We start from the raw sequence: 19,584 nt of genomic DNA, 5'->3' as shown, positions 1-19,584 counted from the left end.
TCTTCCATCACTTTACCAGTCTTTTGAGAAATATATTCTTTACCTTGTTGTCTTAACCTTGCAGCTTTATTTCGTTTCCAATTATCAGGTTTCCGGACTCTTTTTTAGTTATTTTTAAAACTGGTTTAACAATTTCTCTTCTACTTATTTCATCGGCAGTAACATGGAATTGCTGGTTATGGTCTTCTATACGTATTTCCCGAGGTATTTCCTCCTGCACTTCGTCAATCCTATCCGGGGTTTCCCTGCTGTTTGTCGGAACCTTAAAAATATCTTAGTTATTTATTAAATTTATACTTATTTCTAATTTCTATTTTTATTTCTTAATCTTAACTTATTTTAGCTTAACCTTTTTAATTTCTTGGTTATCAGAAAACTTTTACGTTTGACTCTATCAACATCCGGATATTTGTTTATGAGACTCGTCGAATAAGAAATATTTGAGTTATCAGAATCCTCTTCTGAATCTTCTTCACTGGAAGGGGAATATGCGCTGCCTGATGTAACACTTTCATCAGTACAATTATCCATATAGTCTAAAAATTTAATTTATGTACATAGGTAGGTATGTATGTAATAATAACTCAAGTAATGTGTATTATATATTATATAAATTGTTATTAAAAAGAGATGATTAATTAATAAAGGTAGTAAAAAATTTTTTAATATGCTTACCTGCTTTAGAGTTGACCTTCTTTTGAAGTCCACTAGTGCTTGGCTGCTCCAAAATCACCGCATTGGTATTGACCTCCAGAGAAATATAAAATACAGTTTCTATCTACAAAAAAATTCTCTATTCGGACTTACCTTTATTTGAAACACATATTTTCTTGTTTTTTACTAATTCTAACATTCTTTTACTTCTCGAACCCATGTTGAAAGATGTGATAAACAACAAACATAACCTTAAAATGTCACATGGCACCTACCATGTAAATAAAACTTTTCCACTATCTAGTGGATAAAGGTGCTATGTCCTTAAATATGGACATAGCACCTTCATCTAATAAAAAAGGGTACTTAGTCATAGGACATAGTACCTTTATCAATTAAAATAATCCTTATTATTAACAATTTAAGAATCTTAAGTTATTCAGGGGTTGTATTACGACTTTAGGTAACCAAATATACAAATAAGTCATTTTTTTGAAAAAAATGGACATAGCACCTTTATCAACTCATGTCTTCATATGTCATAATACTTCGCACTAATGTTTTATTAATCTGCGTTTTTGTCTTCATATTTAGGTGTATATCCCACCATACTGAGTTAAGTTGTCGGATTGCTGTTCTTGTTTGTCCTAATCTTTGTGTAATTTCTTCCTCTGTTGTTGCCTTTTTCGTGATTATAAATCCCAGGTATTTGAATTTATCCTTTCCTTTGATTGTAACGTTGTCATCAATCTGTAGATCTTCTATGTCTTCTTCACTTGTAGATAGGTACTCTGTTTTCTCGAGGTTAATATCTATGCCAGCCTTGGTATATTCTTCTTGTAGTTTCTTTATCATGTAGCTAAGGTCTTATTGGTCTTGTACAATCACTACTTGATCGTCTGCAAAGCTTAACGTATATAGGTATTTGTTCCGTACCGGTACTCCCATGCCTTCGCATTTTCTTTTCCATGTAGTCAAGGCTTTCTCTAAGTATATTTTGAATAGGGTTGGAGATGTGGAACAACCCTGCAGGAGCCTTTTTGTTGTGGTGAAGTCTCCTACGATTCTTGTTTCCATTTTATTGGACACTTTATTTTCTTTATACAGAGCTTTTGTAGCTTCTATGAGTTCCGTCTGTATTTCTAATTTGTACATTGCCTCCCATAGTTCTGACCTTAGTACAGAGTCATATGCCTTTCTCAGGTCCACAAATGACAAGTGATTATCTTTATTTTTTGCTTTTTTCTTTTCCAACAGTTGTTCCAGTGTGTATATGTGGTCTATGCATGATCTTCCTGCCGTGAAGCCTGCCTTATCCTCCCCGATTTTACCTTTTATCGCTTGCTCTTGCGGAGTTAATAAAGTGTATTTGAAGTTAAATGTGTCGATAGCAATTAAAGTAAATTGTATACTCACGCTTAATCAAGCCATTAAGAGCGATGCTGGGAATATTTATATTCCACTATGCATCAACAATTTACCCATATAAATTACCATCTTTCTTGCACTCATTGCGTCGAGTAAGGACGATAAATATACGAAAATGGTTGCGTTTCGATTTAATTTGAGCTTCTTACCACTCCCTGACACGTGTTTCTGGATCTTCCCGTCATCAGAGAGAGCTTGTAAGAACACTCAAACTAAACCAAAACGCACCGACTACTCTGGCAATTATAGAAAAAATAATTACCAGAGTATGCTACTAGAGACATTTAGTGATGAAAGATGAAGTTAAATGTGTCGATAGCAATTAAAGTAAATTGTATACTCACGCTTAATCAAGCCATTAAGAGCGATGCTGGGTGCGATGGTTTAGTTTGAGTTTTCTTACAAGCTCTCTCTGATGACGGGAAGATCCAGAAACACGTGTCAGGGAGTGGTAAGAAGCTCAAATTAAATCGAAACGCAACCATTTTCGTATATTTATCGTCCTTACTCGACGCAATGAGTACAAGAAAGATGGTAATTTATATGGGTAAATTGTTGATGCATAGTGGAATATAAATATTCCCAGCATCGCTCTTAATGGCTTGATTAACCGTGAGTATACAATTTACTTTAATTGCTATCGACACATTTAATTTCATCTTTTATCACTAGATGTCTCTAGTAGCATACTCTGGTAATTATTTTTTCTATAATTGCCAGAGTAGTCGGTGCGTTTTGGTTTAGTTTGAGTTTTCCTACAAGCTCTCTCTGATGACGGGAAGATCCAGAAACACGTGTCAGGGAGTGGTAAGAAGCTCAAATTAAATCGAAACGCAACCATTTTCGTATAAAGTGTATTTGTTTTGTTCTTTATAAGAGAAAAATGTATTATTAATACGTATCTTGTTTATGCCGTAAAGGTCCATCAGAAGGTATCCGTTTTCATTTCTCATATTTTCATTATATCGCTGTTTTATTCCTAGAACTATATCATTGCCAACACGGGCGTTAAAATAACCACTAATGATTATAAATTCATCATTTGGGATCTTGTTTATTACATTCACACAAAATAAATTATTGAACAAGGAAATTATAACTCTAGGTGAAACATTATGGTATGGTACACTCTAGACATAATCCTACATCATAATTGACACACATAGTGCGAATACTTGAACTACAACCTTCTCCGACACACCGACGCTTTTTAGTATTTGGAATGTTTTTCAAAAAATGGTGTGTTCTGTCATATCTTAAGTTATATGAAACCCTATTAAAAGATAAACTTGATTTAACAGCTGCAGGCGTTTCAGTACCTTCCAAAGCCATGCCATATTTTATCAGATAGTCTGGAGCAATCTCTTGTCTGAATTCTTGTTAGGTAAGCTGTGTTGATGTTTACACTTCTTGGATATACACCAAGCATTGACTAAAGCAGCATCTAGTAGCTAAGTAAAAATTGACCACTGCCACATTTTTCTACGAATTAAAGTCCTATATTTGGATATTTGATGGTCCATGAAGTCAGTGTCTTCCATCAACCGATTTTATGTAGAAATGAGATTATGGTTGTCTTAAAAAGGTTGTGCTAGTTGAATAAATTTTTTTCGGTTCGAGAATAGCGCGTGACTTGGGTGACTGACGTTATGACATGTAGATGCTACTGTTAGTATGTTATTATCCATCCACTTTACTAATATTATTCCATCTTCTTTGTCCATGTCTCTTTATTTTATCGATCTCGAAATCATGATTTTTTAGATAACTCGCAAGTTGTAGGTATTCTATTTTCTCTCATAGTTCCCGTACCATCATAATCTCTTTGTTTTAAGAAAAAAAGAAAATTAAAGCTTGTAAAAAGATTATCGAAGTAAAATGTGAACAGGAGCTTTTTTACATCATCCGAAAATTCATCTATCATGGAAATTAAAGGATCAGCACATTTTCTAAAATCCTTTTGTAAGTTTTTTAAATCGCTTTATTTAGATTTTCAAAATTTGGGAGGGAAAATCTTCAAGCTGTGTTAGTTTTATCTCGAAGATCGTTTATTCGAAGGTAAAGCTCAATTGTCTGCAGGATTTGACGTTAATATTACTATTAATTTGGTTTTTGTTAATGATATTTAAATAATTATCGTTTTCGTCCAATGAAAAATGGTTTATCAATTTTCTATTGAGCCCAAAATCCTCCTTTATTTTTTCTATTCAATCAATAATTATATGAGCCGTTAGGATTTAACCTTTAGTGTACAATATAATAGCTCCCTCATTCAGATCCTTTTTATTTTGGACCGTATCATGCTTCATATTATTTTCAAGAACATAATAGAACCATTTGATCATCGAAGAAACAATGATGAGTAGAAGGTTTTTGTACTTTAAACAAAAACGTGACACGTACATGCACTCTTTTTAAATGATAATTACAAGCAAAATTATCTTTTAAAGAGAAGGTATTGTTTATTTACTGTTATGCATTATCCATACTGCATTATAATTTGGGTAATTTCAATTTTATCTTTCTTGTTTATTGTTTTGTCTTTAAAATTTTTGCAAATTAACGCCATAATAAATACACAACAATTACTACTTACTTTGCAACTAGACAAACAAATTCAAATGTGTAATGTGTAATCAACATAAAATAAATGCACTTATAATAATGTAGTACTAACATTTAACCCATTATTTATCAAAAAAAATTGTAATTACAGCAGGCCTTAGAATAAGCCTTTCTTCTTTTGGATAGCTAGACATTTCCAACCGAGAAATTCATAATAGATGTAAATAAAGATTACACAACCTAACTCGTATATATAAATATATAAATATATATATATATATATATATATATATATATATATATATATACACTACCGAGTATAAAATTAGGGTGACCTCGTAATTTGAATTTATTTTAGAAATTATTATTCTGTTTTAACTATTTTCTGTTGTAACATAGTTTACTAATGGATTTCTTGAAAAAAAATTGTTGTCGTTGTTGTTTCGACAAGCGTTTGAGATAAAAAGGGCCCCTTAGCCTAATTCCTATAAACCGTTATCAGCACAGTTTTTGTTTCTATGGTTTTAACGTCAATTGTAAATTGTTATCACTGTCAGTGTATTGCAATGAGCATAAATTCTGTTATGGCGGCAAGAATTGTGGCGGCGTTAGAAGATGGCCACGGTCAGCGCAAAACTGCGAGAAACGTTGGTGTAAGTCTCTCGAGTGTGCAACGAGTATGGCAACGGTACGAAGAGACAAGAAGTGAGAAATGTAAACATAAGTGAATGGACAGTTAAATTCAAATTACGGGGTGACCCTAATTTTATGCTTGGTAGTGTTTATATATATACATATATATATATATATATATATATATATATATATATATATATATATATAGGTATATATATATATATATATATATATATATATATATATATATATATATATATATATATATATATATATATATATATTGATATGATTGGTGTTTATAGAAAATAATTTATAAGTTACACTACTAGATAATATTAGATATAAAAAGTATTTGGTTATTTTAATAAGTTATATACTAGAGAATTTTATAAAAATATATTTATGTGAGGGCATTTTTAAGAAATTAGCATATAATAATTGTAAAAAGTTGTATTTTAATAATTATAATATTGTAGATATATTTAAGTGAGCCATGTGCATAGGCAACCAACTATACAATGAAGTGACGTTTAAGTAATGGTTGCGAATATAAAGTGTGGTTATAATAATATGTTGTTTAAAATGTGTAGTTTATTAAATTAGAGTGTTAGTTACTAATTTAAGTATATATTCTGATCTGAAAAGCCTAAATGTCAACAAAATTCTCGATAGAAAAGTAAGGAATTCTCTAGATCACCGGAGATGGCTTTGTTTGCGAAATGGACTGTTCCAGAAAATTCAGACATGTAGGAGATGGAACAAATCGAACATGATTTCTTACCAGATGGTTCTGGAAGATTGAAAAGGTATAAATACTCGGTGATTTGGATTCAAGATGTCCAGTTTTAGTATGAAAGTTAGTTAGAGTCAGTCAATCAGTTACAGTTCAGTAAGTTCAAGATAGTCAGAAGGTCCAATTGTTCAATATAGTGAGTTAAATGAAAATTAAGAAACAGTATAAAGAAAATATTATTAAAGATTAAAAATTATGTTATGTATAAATGGTGATTGGATTATGGAAGAAGTATTAATTGAATATTAAAATTATATAATATATTTGGTGATTGGATATTGGTATATTGAAAAGAAGAATAAATATAAATATATAATATATTTGGTGATTGGATATTGGTATATTGAAAAGAAGAATAAATATAAATGCTGTTTGCTGGTTTGCTTGGTGGTTTATAAATGCTTAAGAAGAAATATATTTTAAATTGGTGGAAGCTGATAATTGGAAAAAATAATTTCACAAAAACAAGGATAACCGAAGCACGAAGACATTGAGTGGTGATTAGAATCTATATAGTGGAAAACAGTTCATTTAGGCATTCAGTGACAGAAAGGTACAAAATTTTGTTAATATAATTTAGTTAGTGTCATAACAATTTCAATTTTGAAGATAGTTTGTTTAAATTTTACATTGTCTATAGAATTTAATTAGTTTCATAAGAATTTCAATTTAATGATAGTTTATTTTAAATTTACATTGGCTAGGTTAGATATATATGTGTGTTTCATAATAGATATAATAAAGATAATTTAAAAAAGTACTTACAAACTAATTCTTTGAGAACCGCGATAAAAACCCTATATTATTAAAAAACACTCATTGCTCATCATTCACAAATAAATCATAATAAATATATATATATATATATATATATAATATATATATATATATATATATATATATATATATATATATATATATATATATATATATATATATACATAAATATACAAACACCAAAAAGAAACAAGCCAACCACACACAACCAATAACTACACAAACCAGCACAATGCACACACACCAAACAATAAACAGTGAGCACCCGTACACTCCTTAAGAGTCGCATTTAAAATCACAACAATAGGGGAAGATTGGTTTTCTGTGTTTTCCCAATCTCATTGCACAAAGATACCTGATCCTAGGTGAGGAAACAGCCACAACTATCCTCCACGCGTTTAAACCTAACAAAACAGAAAGGACAACAATCTAGAAAGGGCCGATTTTCTAACAGAACTTAGTTCCGGAGAGCGGCAATATGCACATTGGCGTTTACCCAATAAAAAAACCCACCCTTGAAAAGGCGACAAAGCGCAAGCAAGGTAAAAACACGTATTCATTCAATAAAAGTTTTATTTACTATATCAAAGACTTTATAAACTTGTTCTATTGTTGAATGATTCTCTCTGGTAACAAACTGATGATCCAGGAAAATATTATTATTAATAATTCTCTTCATAAGTCTTGTCGTAGGCTAATAGGACGATAAGAGGTATATTCGTGAGGCGGTTTACCAGGTTTATGGATTATTATTATACCAGCAACTTTTCATTGAGTTGGTACAATTTTGAGCCTAATGAGGCATTAAAAATATGTGTTATCATAACTTTTCCTTTATCTGGTAACTCTTTTAAGATAGTTCCTGTTAAAAGGTTATAAAGTAAAACCTTTCATTGAAAAAAATCGGCAAAATATAAATAAGATATAACCTGAGGAATTCAACAGCATTGAAAGGAATAGTCCAAGATGAATCAGGTCTTGAAATTAGTGGGGAAATAGTACTGAAGTTGGTCAGAAATCTGCCAAACCACATGAATTTTAAGATTTTCACGGAAAATTTTTTTACATATTATAATCTACTTATTAGTCTGAAAGAACGGGACTTCCTTGATGCAGGGACTGTAAGAAGTGGGCGGCTGGTAGGTTGTTTTTTTTTCAGAAGACAAACTTCTAATGGCAAAAGGTCGTGGATCCTCTGATGTAAAAATCGGCAGCAAAAAAAATATTACTGCTCTCAAATGGTATGACAATAGGTCCGTCATTTTAACATCGAACTATATAGAAAAATATCCTCTTGATAAAGTGAAGAGATGGTCTAACACGAGCAATACCTATGTAGAAATCGAACGGCCAGCAATTGTCAAAGAATATTATATTTCGATGGGGGGTGTGAATTTGCATGACATGCTTGTGTAATCAAAATCAAACAAAAAAATATATTTGAGAATAATATTTAATCTTATTGATACATGTATTGTTAACTCCTGGTTGTTTTACCGAAGACACTACAAACAAAAACAAGTGAAACACATCACCCTTCTCCAATTCAAATCCCAAGTTAGACATGCGTTACTTAAAGCTGGAAAGTCTGACACGAGAAAACGAGGACGTCCTTCTTAAGAGAATACACCAAATAAGAGACAAGTAATGCATTCTGCATCAGTGCAAGATGTTCGATTTGATGGCGTAGGACACTAGACACTACATGATCAAAATCGCATAAGGTGCAAATCATGTATAAAGTCTTACTCTAGAATAAAATGTTCTAAGTGCAATGTTTTTAATGTTTAAACAATAATAAAAATTGTTTTTATAGTTTCCGTGTACAAAATTAAATTGTTAATAGTGTAAGTGCAATAATAAACGTATTTCCTATTACTTATAGTCAATTTTTTACCATACCTCTATATCAAGTATTATAAATGGATAATTCAGGTACCACCAACGCCAGATGATTCCAAATGGGATCAGTTTTTTTTTAATTTGAAGACTGTAGGATGCAAAATTTTTACAAAAGTTATCAACAACAAACTATTTAGTTCGTCTAGCTGATATTTTGCAAACTCTAATAACTCATTAATTACCATAATTTCAAGTCGTTACATGTCATAATATTACATGTCGTTATAAAAAAAACAACGTAATTAATGTTCATAAATTACTGCAAAAATAAGGGTTTTTTGAAATTATCTCGGTCAATTATTTATATATTTTAATTTAGAAACTGGCAAATTTAAAACTTTTTAAGATCTACAACTTTAGTTTGAAGTATTTTTTTTTAAATATATAAGAATCGTTTCATAGGTAGAAAATACATATGTAATTTTTATTAAACTAATAATATTAGTTTTTTATTTCACAACTACCACCATATTTAATTTTATTGTATTAAAAATATATTGTTTTCTAAGAAAGTTATTTCCATTGTTTTCGCTAACCATTTACGTTGTTTATCAAGAAATATGCAACAATATATTGCACTCCTATATACTTTAGTATTCAACTATTTTTAACTAAGAACTAATTAACAACTATTAAAGTAATTTCTCCTTTCTCTGTCAGTACGAATGGAAATTTCCTCTGTCCAGTTACATATTTCAAGGTTTATCAGCCCTTTCAATAGGACTCATCAATATTCATGTGCATGTAATTAAAAGTGGATAAAGTTAAATAATTGGTTTAGAGTTAAAATTTTTCAATATTCATGTTGTGTTCAAAATGTCAACAACTACCAGTGAGTATTTCAGTTTGCCGTCTTTGCCTGATATTAAAGCATCTGCAGTGCTACATAAGTTTTAGTTGCTACCAGTTTATCTAGAAGTTCACCTGAAAATTACTTTGCTATTTTATAAACTTACATCGTTATAATATTTAAGTTAAAGTTTTGATTTGCTCAACTTTCTTTTTATTTTTATTTAACAATGGAAATATTTTATTCACTCTTCTGCTTTTGCTTGGTGTCTTTTGTTTGGCTCACGACCATATTTTGTACATTGTACATTGTTATGTTTCTGCTTTGGTGCTTCTGTACATCTCATATTAATGAATTGTTCAGACTTTTCGTATTCCCCAACTTTATCGCATTTTTCCGCTCAGCTAAATTTATTATATCATTGTTAACCAACGTCTGATTACCCATTATTCTTGTCTTCGCTCTATTTGTATTCATCAAATATGCGTTGGCAATATATGCTATTTTGGCAACTGATATTGCCTAAATATACTGAAGTCATTTTACCTGATATGTAAAAAATTGTGTGATTTTTTCATACACAGGTTTTCACTACAGCCAAATGAAGCGTAATTGTCATTTTTATTTTTAAGGATGACCAGTTGCTGTGATTTGATGCTGTTTAATAGCAAATAAAACTTATACACCTAAGGCTCTGTCGTTTATTAGATTTAAAAAGTGACAATAAGTGACTGGTATTAGTATGCAATATTTTTATATATAATAATTGTTCTTTTTTAAGTATTTAAAAAAATGGTTCTATATACTTTATAATAAGTGACTTGATATTATTCTAAAGCCATTTTATTGTGGCATATTATTGCAATTTATTATTTTTATTGTGAATAAGCCACAATTTTACTTTAAAATAAGTTTTAATCTATATTGACAACTCAGACATACATTATACATTTTAATGTAGATGACTTTAAAATATTGTCAATATTGTTGAGTAGTGTTTCTGAGAAGACTTTATCGAAAGACAGTTTATTTGATTCCATAGAATCAACTTTAACTTTAAAATACCCATAAAAAAATTACAGCATGTGATTCTTCTTTAAAAAACAACCACATACAATGATGGCACTACGATTTTCCTGTTAATCTCTTTGTCTTGTCGTTTCCCCATTACTAAGAATCGTGATTTCTTCCAATATTCCTAACAATTTTTCTCCATTGGTCTCTATCTTCAGCTGCTCTGAGAGCTTTGCAGAATGAATTTCCAGCTGACTTTTTAATTTGGTCAGATCATGTAGTTGGTGATCGTCCTCTTGATGTTCTCCCCGGAACGTTTCCAAAATCACTTAATCTCTCCAAACTATCGTCACCTCTGCGAACCACGTGACCGAACAATTGCAGAATACGTTGTAGATATATTGTGGACAGCTTTTTTTAGTCTAGAGTTGGTTTAGAATGGAAACGTTTGTCCTATGAGCTGTCCAGGTATGCGCAGCATTCTTCTTCAGCACCACATCTGCACATTGCCACAAAGGCGCCAATGTTTTGACGTTCGCGTCCGCGAAGAATCATAGTCTCTGCTCCGTATAGAAATATTAAGAAACAGTCTCATTTTGATATTTTAAGAGATAGATCTGTCTTTCCAAACTTTATTTAGGCGACTCATCGCATCTTTTGCCATTCCAACACGTCTCCGAACTTCTCCTTCCCAGTTACCATCATTGTTATACTAGACCCGAGATAGACAAAACTGTCCAGTATCTGGTATTTCTGTAACATGTTAGTCAGTTGAATAGTGTAGAATCTGTCGACTACCATTATTTTTGTCTTAGCTTTATTGAGTTTCAGACCAACTTTATTGGTTTTGTACTCAACTCTTCGCAGGAGATTAAACATTTCATGCTCATTAACTGCTATAAATGCAATGTTATCAGCAAATCTTAAATCAGAGATTATTCTACCAGCCACTGTTACTCTACCGGCCCATCCATCTAAAGCCCTCTTTATGACATTTTCACCATAAATGTTGAATAAGTCAGGTGACAACACGCATCCTTGTCTAACACCTTTCTCGGTCTTGAATTGGTTTGAAAACTTTTGATCTAGTCGTACTGTTGCTATATTCGACTAGTACAGATTTTTAATAAGTGTCAGTATATGCTCTGGTGTGCTTATTTCTATTAAAATGGACCACATAGAAAAAATCATGAAAAAAATAATCAGGATGATGCTATCCTGACTTGGTAAGTATGTGGTCTTACATTTCTCTTAATATTAACACCAAACTCTAAGTTTTTATGTATTGATATTGAAGCGAAGCTTCTATATTAGCATTGTATTACTTTTTTTTCTCTACAGTATAATGCGGAGGCGAGCGTCACGGAACTAGCGTCACAAGATGGCGTATGGCATCGTCACGAGTGGCGTCATAGAATTGACATCGATTCACTATTCTCGATCAATTCGTTTATAAAAATAACTAACAAAATATAGACATTAAGTAAGAAGTAAAAACATTTAAAACATATTTTTCACTAAAAGTAAACATAATTAAAAAGAAATAAGTAAACATAATTTTTTATCAAACATAGAAAATTTGCTAGATCTTAAATATCTAAACACGGAAGAGAAAATGAACTAGAGTTCAATGGAAAAATTTAAGTATAATCCCAAAAGAAACAGATGGTAAAAAGAGAAAAACTAAGAAGCTCTATAAGTATGTTAAATAGAACCAATTTTGTCGCAAATTCCTCTTTATTTGGTTTCCCATATTAAAAGAGAAAATTAATACAAAGAAAATACCACTATTAGTAAGTAAATAACATATCGAGGATACGTAATTTTTTTTAAATAATAATATATAAAAACTCAGAGTTTGGTGTTTATATTAAGTGTAAACTAAAAGACTCAATTCTTACCATGTTAGGATAGTATCGTGAGGTTTTTTGCAGGTATTTTTTATCATAATTTAGTATGGGATTATTATTAGGAGAATTTTACTGTCATCATTGCATGTGGTTGCCTTTTTAAATAAAAATCACATATTACGATTTTTTTCTGATGGGTATTCTTAAGTTAACGTTGATTTCACGTAATCGAATAACTATCTTCCAATAAAGTCAATAAGTACCTATTTCCATTTCAATCTTACCAATGTGATAATCGTCATTTTTTTAATGCGATACTTAGGAATGTTATTGCGTGCCATTTGGCTAGCTTTTTCTTTTTTCGACATTTTATTTCTCTTTTCATAATTTGGTGAAAATTATTTGTTATTATTTGTTTTTTCTTTGCTAATGTTTTATATTTACCACGTTACATTTCAATCAGTCATTGTATAAGTTTCCTTTCAGATACTTGTCTTTAATCTTTGTATTAATTCCTTACCTCCACTTCATTTTGGGTTCTCTCGGTATTTTTCTTTTCTAATTTTTACTTCTGGATACTATTCGAGAGTGTACTTCTATCCATACTACATCAACCTTTTATTTTTGTTGTGCTTTGTAAATTTTTCTTTAACTCTTTTCATTTCTTTTACTTTTACAATATGCGTTTTTTATTTTTTACAATATACGTTAACGTTAATTAATTAACCGAAAGAAAATTAATCAGTTTGTGATCTAGGTGTTCTATGAATAATTCCTGCATTAGGTAGCTGTATTTTCTGTCTAATCATTTCCAATTCTTCCTTTGCTTACAATATTTAGGGGTCACTGCAGTTTCAACTTTTTTAATGATTATTTTTGAAGTTACCCCAATATTTAAATCTCCAAACTGGGAGGACCAGAGCTTTTATGTCATTGATTTGTCAGACAAGAAATCAGATAAGTTTAAGTGATATATTTTAAAATCATATTCTTTATATCGGTTGATTTTTCGCTAATTGTTACATTAACTTACTTGCCTATTCTCTCTTCTCCATAAGTTATGATTTAAATATATACCGTGACAGCTCCAAATAATTGAAAATCGCTTCTTGATAATTTACATGTACCAATAAAAAAAGAACAATTACATTTTTTGTGCAAAATTTATAAGTAATTTATAAAAAATGGAAACATGATGTATGTTTTGAAATAAACAACTAATATTAATATCGGCAACTGGCCATCCTTAGAATTTTCCATATATATCACTTTATAGCCTTAGTTTCAGAATGATTTAATTGCTTTATAACTTTTCTTTTCGTGTGTTAATAATCCAGTCTTAGTTTATTTTAGAAAATAATATCTTAACAGCTCTCTTTCATTGCTGAATTTTGCTTGTAAATATTTTTCGTATTGTGTGTTTCATCATCAAATAAATATTCTACAAGTATTTTTTCAAGACCCCCAAATTATCGTCAGATAATTATTTAATGTATATAAATAATATTGTAAATGAAGCACAGAAAAACCTCCAGTCTGTTGTAAGATTTGGAGTATTTGTGGTCACCATATCACCAAGTACAGTTTAAAGAAAAATATTAAGAAGAAGGTGATCCGAGCATGTTTTGCTTCTAGTAAATAGAGGAAGAAGGATGAGGCCTAGGGGGCCCATATTTATTTATTAAATTATTTAATAAAATAGACTAAAAACTGAAGTTACATTCTATTGAACACTACAATGTTTCCATGTTTAATTTGAAGTTTATTTTGTCTTGTTTTTTTAATATGCGATACAAAAGCTGACAATTGACTGATCGTTCACTTGCAAATCGTAGACCGAGCACAGTTGGTAAGATAACGTGCAATTTGTAAATGTTATATGTTATTATTGTCGTACAAAAATGGGAGGATTAGATTAAATGATTTGTTTTGTGATCAGTTTGATGTCTGTATTCGAGTACATTTATTTTTTCACTATTTAACTATTTTAGTTTATCCTCCTGTTTACTGTATTTATAAATTTTTATATATGTATTTTGAATTAAGTGTCTTACAGTTTTGAATTGTTCCATTTGAACTCACTTTAAAACATATATAGTCCATTAAAATGTTACATTTTTTAGGCCATAGCATGCATTTTTCAGAGGATGCAAGTCGCTAACCATTTTAAGTATAAATTGTGGGGTCGCCAGCCTTTTCTTCAGCCGCCATTTTGGAAAAAGTGATGCAAAGAGTTTTCGCACTGTATCTCATAAATTAGCAGCCTTATAAAAAATTTTATTTAACATTATTTATGACAAATTAAATTTTCTACAACTTTATATCTATTACTTTTTATCGTAAAATGGAAAATAGTACAATATTCATGAGATGGTGTCAACGAATAATTTTAACTATAAATTTGTCTAATTTCATTAATTAAGCTGACAGGTCCTTGAAAACTAGTAAGAATATGATAAAAACGAACAATTAGGCTTACTCTTCCATTAAATATTTTTTTATCAATATAGTTTATCATCTTAACATTTCTATGTCATTACTAATTTATTATTGTCCCCTTTTTATTACGCACCTACAAGGTAGAGTCTGGAGGCGTCTTTTTACGCAGTATCCCCAGTAGCCCAGTATAAAGTAATAAAAATAAAGTTGTAGAAAAATAATGTCTAATAAAATTTTCTGTAGGGTAGCTAATTAGATACTGCGCTCAAATCCTTTGCAACCCTTTTTCCAATATGGCAGCCGAGGGACAAGACTGGCAACCAAACAAATTTGAACTTAAGCTTATACTAACTCCTTCTACACATCAAAAAATAAAATACCGCCTTCTGAAAAATGCAACCCTATATGTAACTTTTCAATGGGCCAACAAAATATTGGTTTTTACAATAGTAATATATTTTATAATATTTCTACTGCACAAAAGTTGTTGAGTAAGAAGTAAAATATTATTAGCAAATTTAAATTTAAAAACATGTTACCACTATTTCATTTAAAATTAATTTTAACATTTCTCGTTTTTCTAAAAATGCGTTTTTAATCCTTTTTAAACCCAACGTAACAAAACATTTAGGCTAGTAGCAGCGCCCTCTCTTACCGATGGGCAACACTTATTGAAAATATTTCATGTGAATTGTTACTACAATTCGTTATTTAGTCGTTCGTGCTTTTCTGGTCCACCAAAAGTTGCTGTATACTCTAGATACTGTATCGACCTTTTTTTTTCTTTCTTTTCGTCTCTTGCAAAAGACATATTATGAGGCGTTCTTTGCAAGAAAACTTATTTGTCGTTAATTACAACCTTGAAGAAAATTTAAAAAAAGTTATTTGGTTGAACAATAATAGGTTTGCGGAAATTCCCAAAGGAGTGGTTTAATATTTTGATAATTACACACATTTTACAATATCAATTTTATTTATTTTTACATTATTTTTTCTTTAGTTTTTTCATTAACTTTTAAGTTCAGGAAATTAATCAGGAAATTTTCATTAACTTAAAGGAAAAAGGATATTTATAGTATCAAATTAAAATAAAAAATGAACGAAAACCTTTATTTGAAATTTGTATAAAATATTCAGTCTTCATTACTTCGACCACTGCTGTTCATCTACACCATCATCGTCATCATACAGCCTTCATTTATGACGTCCACTACTGGACATAGGCCTCACTTAAACTGCCCCATTTTTTGCGATTTCACATGCGATCATCTACCTTAATTTCTGGCATTAATTCGGAACCTTGATACATGATCTTCTTTAAAATGGCTGTTTGTATTTCTGTTTGATCTTCTCGTCTACTCCCATATAATTCTTCGCTAAACTCTTCGACGACCTGTATTAACTCGTCTCTACGTGATATTATTTCATTTTGCTTGTTTCTTTTTGTTCGTATTTGGCAATAGCTTTCTAAGTAGATTTTTTAGGCTGTTATTTTCCTGTATAGTACGTTTAATATTATCGATTTTAAATTTCCTTAAATTCCCTTAAGTTTATCTACATCGTCTTCGTTCAAATCGCTAATCTTTTCATACTGATGACCTGATTCTGCGAACAGTTATAAAAGTTATAAGTCTCTGTTTTATTCAAATATATGTTTAAATCTCTAAGGTTGTTTTTCCTCTGAGGAATATTTAAAGGCGTATTATATAATGGTTTAAATTGAAACTTTTTCGGTATACCACGTTTGTTTCCTTGAAGGGATTTTTCCAGCTACGTGTATAAGTCTGTCTTACTAAAACAACTCTAGATTCATCAACTGAATATCTTAACATACGCGCGATTTTGATTTCCGCTGGAGGACGAGCTGATTTAAGAAAAAATGAAGTTACTTCTGTAAAATTTCAAAGACTGATTCTTTCTTTTCTTCTTCTTCTTCTTCCTTTTTATAAGCAATTCTGCTTGTTCATTGGTGGATTAATATCTCTATGAAAGGTTGTTTCTCCATCTTTTGCTCAGTCGTCCGATACTTGTTTTGCCGATTGGTTACTTATTTCTTTGCCTATTTGTTACTTATTGTCTTCTATTTTGACGACACAGGTCTCCTCCACTCTGCTCATGTGGTTAATCCATTTTTTTTTTCTATTTTGTGTCCATTCATTTATACATTGTACGTTACATTTTCTTCTAATGTCTTTACATATCTTTTCAATCTCTCAGCGTATTTCTTGTAATTCTTCTCAGTACTCTCATCTTTGCCGTTTCCAGTAGCTTTGCGGTGTCGCTGTGTCAGGTCTTGTGTCTCATGCATATATCATTATTGGGCTTACACTGGCTTTAAAAATTCTTGACTTCACCTCGGTGTTAATATATCTGTTTCGCCATATAGTGTTATTAAGGCACCCTGCCAGTCTATTTGCTTTTTGTACTGGATCTCTCACTTCTTTGTCCAGGTCTCCATAGCTAGACAGTGTAATCCCCAGGTATTTTATTTTCATTACTTGGTCAATATCGATGCCATCAATTTCTATTTTACATCTGGTTGGTTTTTTGCTGACTACTATTATTGTAGTTTTCTGGGATAAGATTGTCATATTAAATTCTTTTACTCTTATGTTAAATCTGTGGAACAGTCTTTGCGGATTATCTTTATCTTGGGCTATCAATATTGTGTAGTCTGCGTAACAGATTATTTTTATTTTTTATTTCCCATTCTATATCCTCTTCCTTTGTAACGCTTTTGATGATTTCATCCATGATTAAATTGAAGAGGATGGGGCTCAATAAAACTGATTAACATCAGTTATTGTAAACGGTGATGGTTTGCTCCTCATATACTTGAGGTTTAAGGGGGTCTATGCAGAATCGCCTATATTTTTGTCGCTTGTAAGTCCATTTCCGAATTAAAAACTGACATATGGGGTTTTTGCAAAGAACGCCTCATATCTTGATTTTGTTGTTACTCAGTTCTTTTAATTTGTTTGCTTTTTTTTCTTATTTTAATTTAATACTTTATTTAATATAAATCTTTCATTATTTTTTCCTTTATATTTTGCCTGATATTTTTGTTGTGCATTATGCAAGTATTCTATCGTTTTAATTTTTTCGTTAACTTACGTTACTTTGCTTTTATCTATATAGATAGTAATTTAAATTCTTTTAATTTCAGTAGTCGCTTTAAATTTGAATATTTTTTCTATTTGTAAATGTGCGATTGTTATTACGTCATATATGACACGACTAGTTTATCTTCACGCTTACCAAGTTTCTATATACAAATGTTTTATCCATGTTTTTCATTATATTTTACTCATTACTATTATTACTAGCAAAATTATGTCTACAGTATTAAATTAATGTGAATATATTCCAACTGTTGTTATCTAAAATATCACCATTTTAAACAAATTTTGAAATGGTGATGTTACAAGTTACTTTATCAAACATTCAATGTCTAAATCTATTTTGTTGTTATTATTGTCAGGAATATTACATTCGTTCTGTTCATTGGTTTACTCCTACTACTGTTTATTAGAGCTAGTGATAATAGAGTTTGTCTGAGGGGATAATTTTCATTCGTTCTTGACAGATGCCCTGATAATAACAATTATTTTTTATTTTTATTTTCTATATTGTGGATTTGTCATTGGCCATGAAAAAGCTCTGTACCTAAAATTTTATCAGTGTTTCTATATTTTTCTTTGGTATTACAAATTCTTCTTCTTCTTTCTATGAAACGTTTTTACTATATCTTTTGCACGGTCGTCCGATACTTCTTCTACTGATTCTTGATTTATCTCTTGCTAGTTTCATCACACGGGCCGTTCCCATTCTATTTATGAGGTTATTCCATTCTTTTTTGTTTAATGTCCATTTGTTTATACACAGTACGTTACATTTTCTCCTCATGTCTTCTCTCCTTTTTCGATCTCTCAGGGTAATTCCTGTAATTCTTCTCAGTACTCTTATGTCTGCCATTTCCAATAGTCTTTTTGTTGTGGCTGTGTCGGGTCTCAACAGAGAGAAAAAATTTAGGGCTTTCTATAAGAAAGTTAACGTTAACAGAAAAGAATTCAAGGTAACCACAAGACAATGCAGAAGTCAGAATGGTGACCTATTAATAACAAGGAAAGATGTATTAAATAGATGGGTGGAAGGCTTTAACCAGGCACTTAATATAGAGGAATAAGTAGAAAACCTGGAAGACAAAAGAGATGAGATAAAGAAAATATACAAGAGGGAAGAGAAACCACCAACGATTCTTGAAGTTAAAGATGCAGTTAAAAAGTTAGCCAGAAACAAATCACCCGGAATAGATTATCTCCTAGCTGAACTATATACAGAAGGTGGCTATGATACCATAATGGCATTACAGCAGCTTATAAAAGAAATATGGACACAGAAATCCCTCCCAATGATTCGAATTTTGGAATACTTTGCACCATACACAAAAAAGGAGATATCTTTAAATACTCTAACAACAGAGGAATTACGCTTCTAAATGCAGCATATAAAATATTTTCCACAGTACTATGTCACCGTATGGGACCGTATTGATTCTTCTTACATATTTATAGACTACAAAGCAGCCTACGACTCTGTAAATAGAAGAGAAATGTTCAAAGCAATAAAAGAGCTAGGAATAACAAATAAGTTAGTAAATTTAACAAAACTAACTCTTAAAAAAGTTGAATGTTGAGTACGAATTTAGGGGGAACTGTCTGAACCTTTTAAAA

General features: G+C 30.7%; 1 protein-coding gene across 3 annotated transcripts in view; it reads left to right on the top strand.

The window, feature by feature from the left end:
• LOC140445632 (dopaminechrome tautomerase-like) overlaps positions 1-19,584 on the top strand; it is a 120,358-nt gene that overhangs the window by 70,757 nt on the left and 30,017 nt on the right. The window contains exon 1 of one of the 3 annotated variants that reach the window (XM_072537840.1): positions 9,454-9,590. The exons of the other annotated variants lie outside the window; for them this stretch is intronic. Within the exon in view, the coding sequence (XP_072393941.1) occupies positions 9,575-9,590 (16 nt within the window). The 5' untranslated portion in view covers positions 9,454-9,574. Of the gene's footprint in view, positions 1-9,453; positions 9,591-19,584 lie in introns of those variants that run through there. 3 annotated transcript variants of the gene reach the window in all.

Source organism: Diabrotica undecimpunctata, chromosome 7 (genome assembly GCF_040954645.1).
Source record: "Diabrotica undecimpunctata isolate CICGRU chromosome 7, icDiaUnde3, whole genome shotgun sequence".
NCBI lineage: Eukaryota > Metazoa > Arthropoda > Insecta > Coleoptera > Chrysomelidae > Diabrotica > Diabrotica undecimpunctata.
Note: the sequence above shows the minus strand (reverse complement) of the source record. Positions and strands in the feature narration are given on the sequence as shown.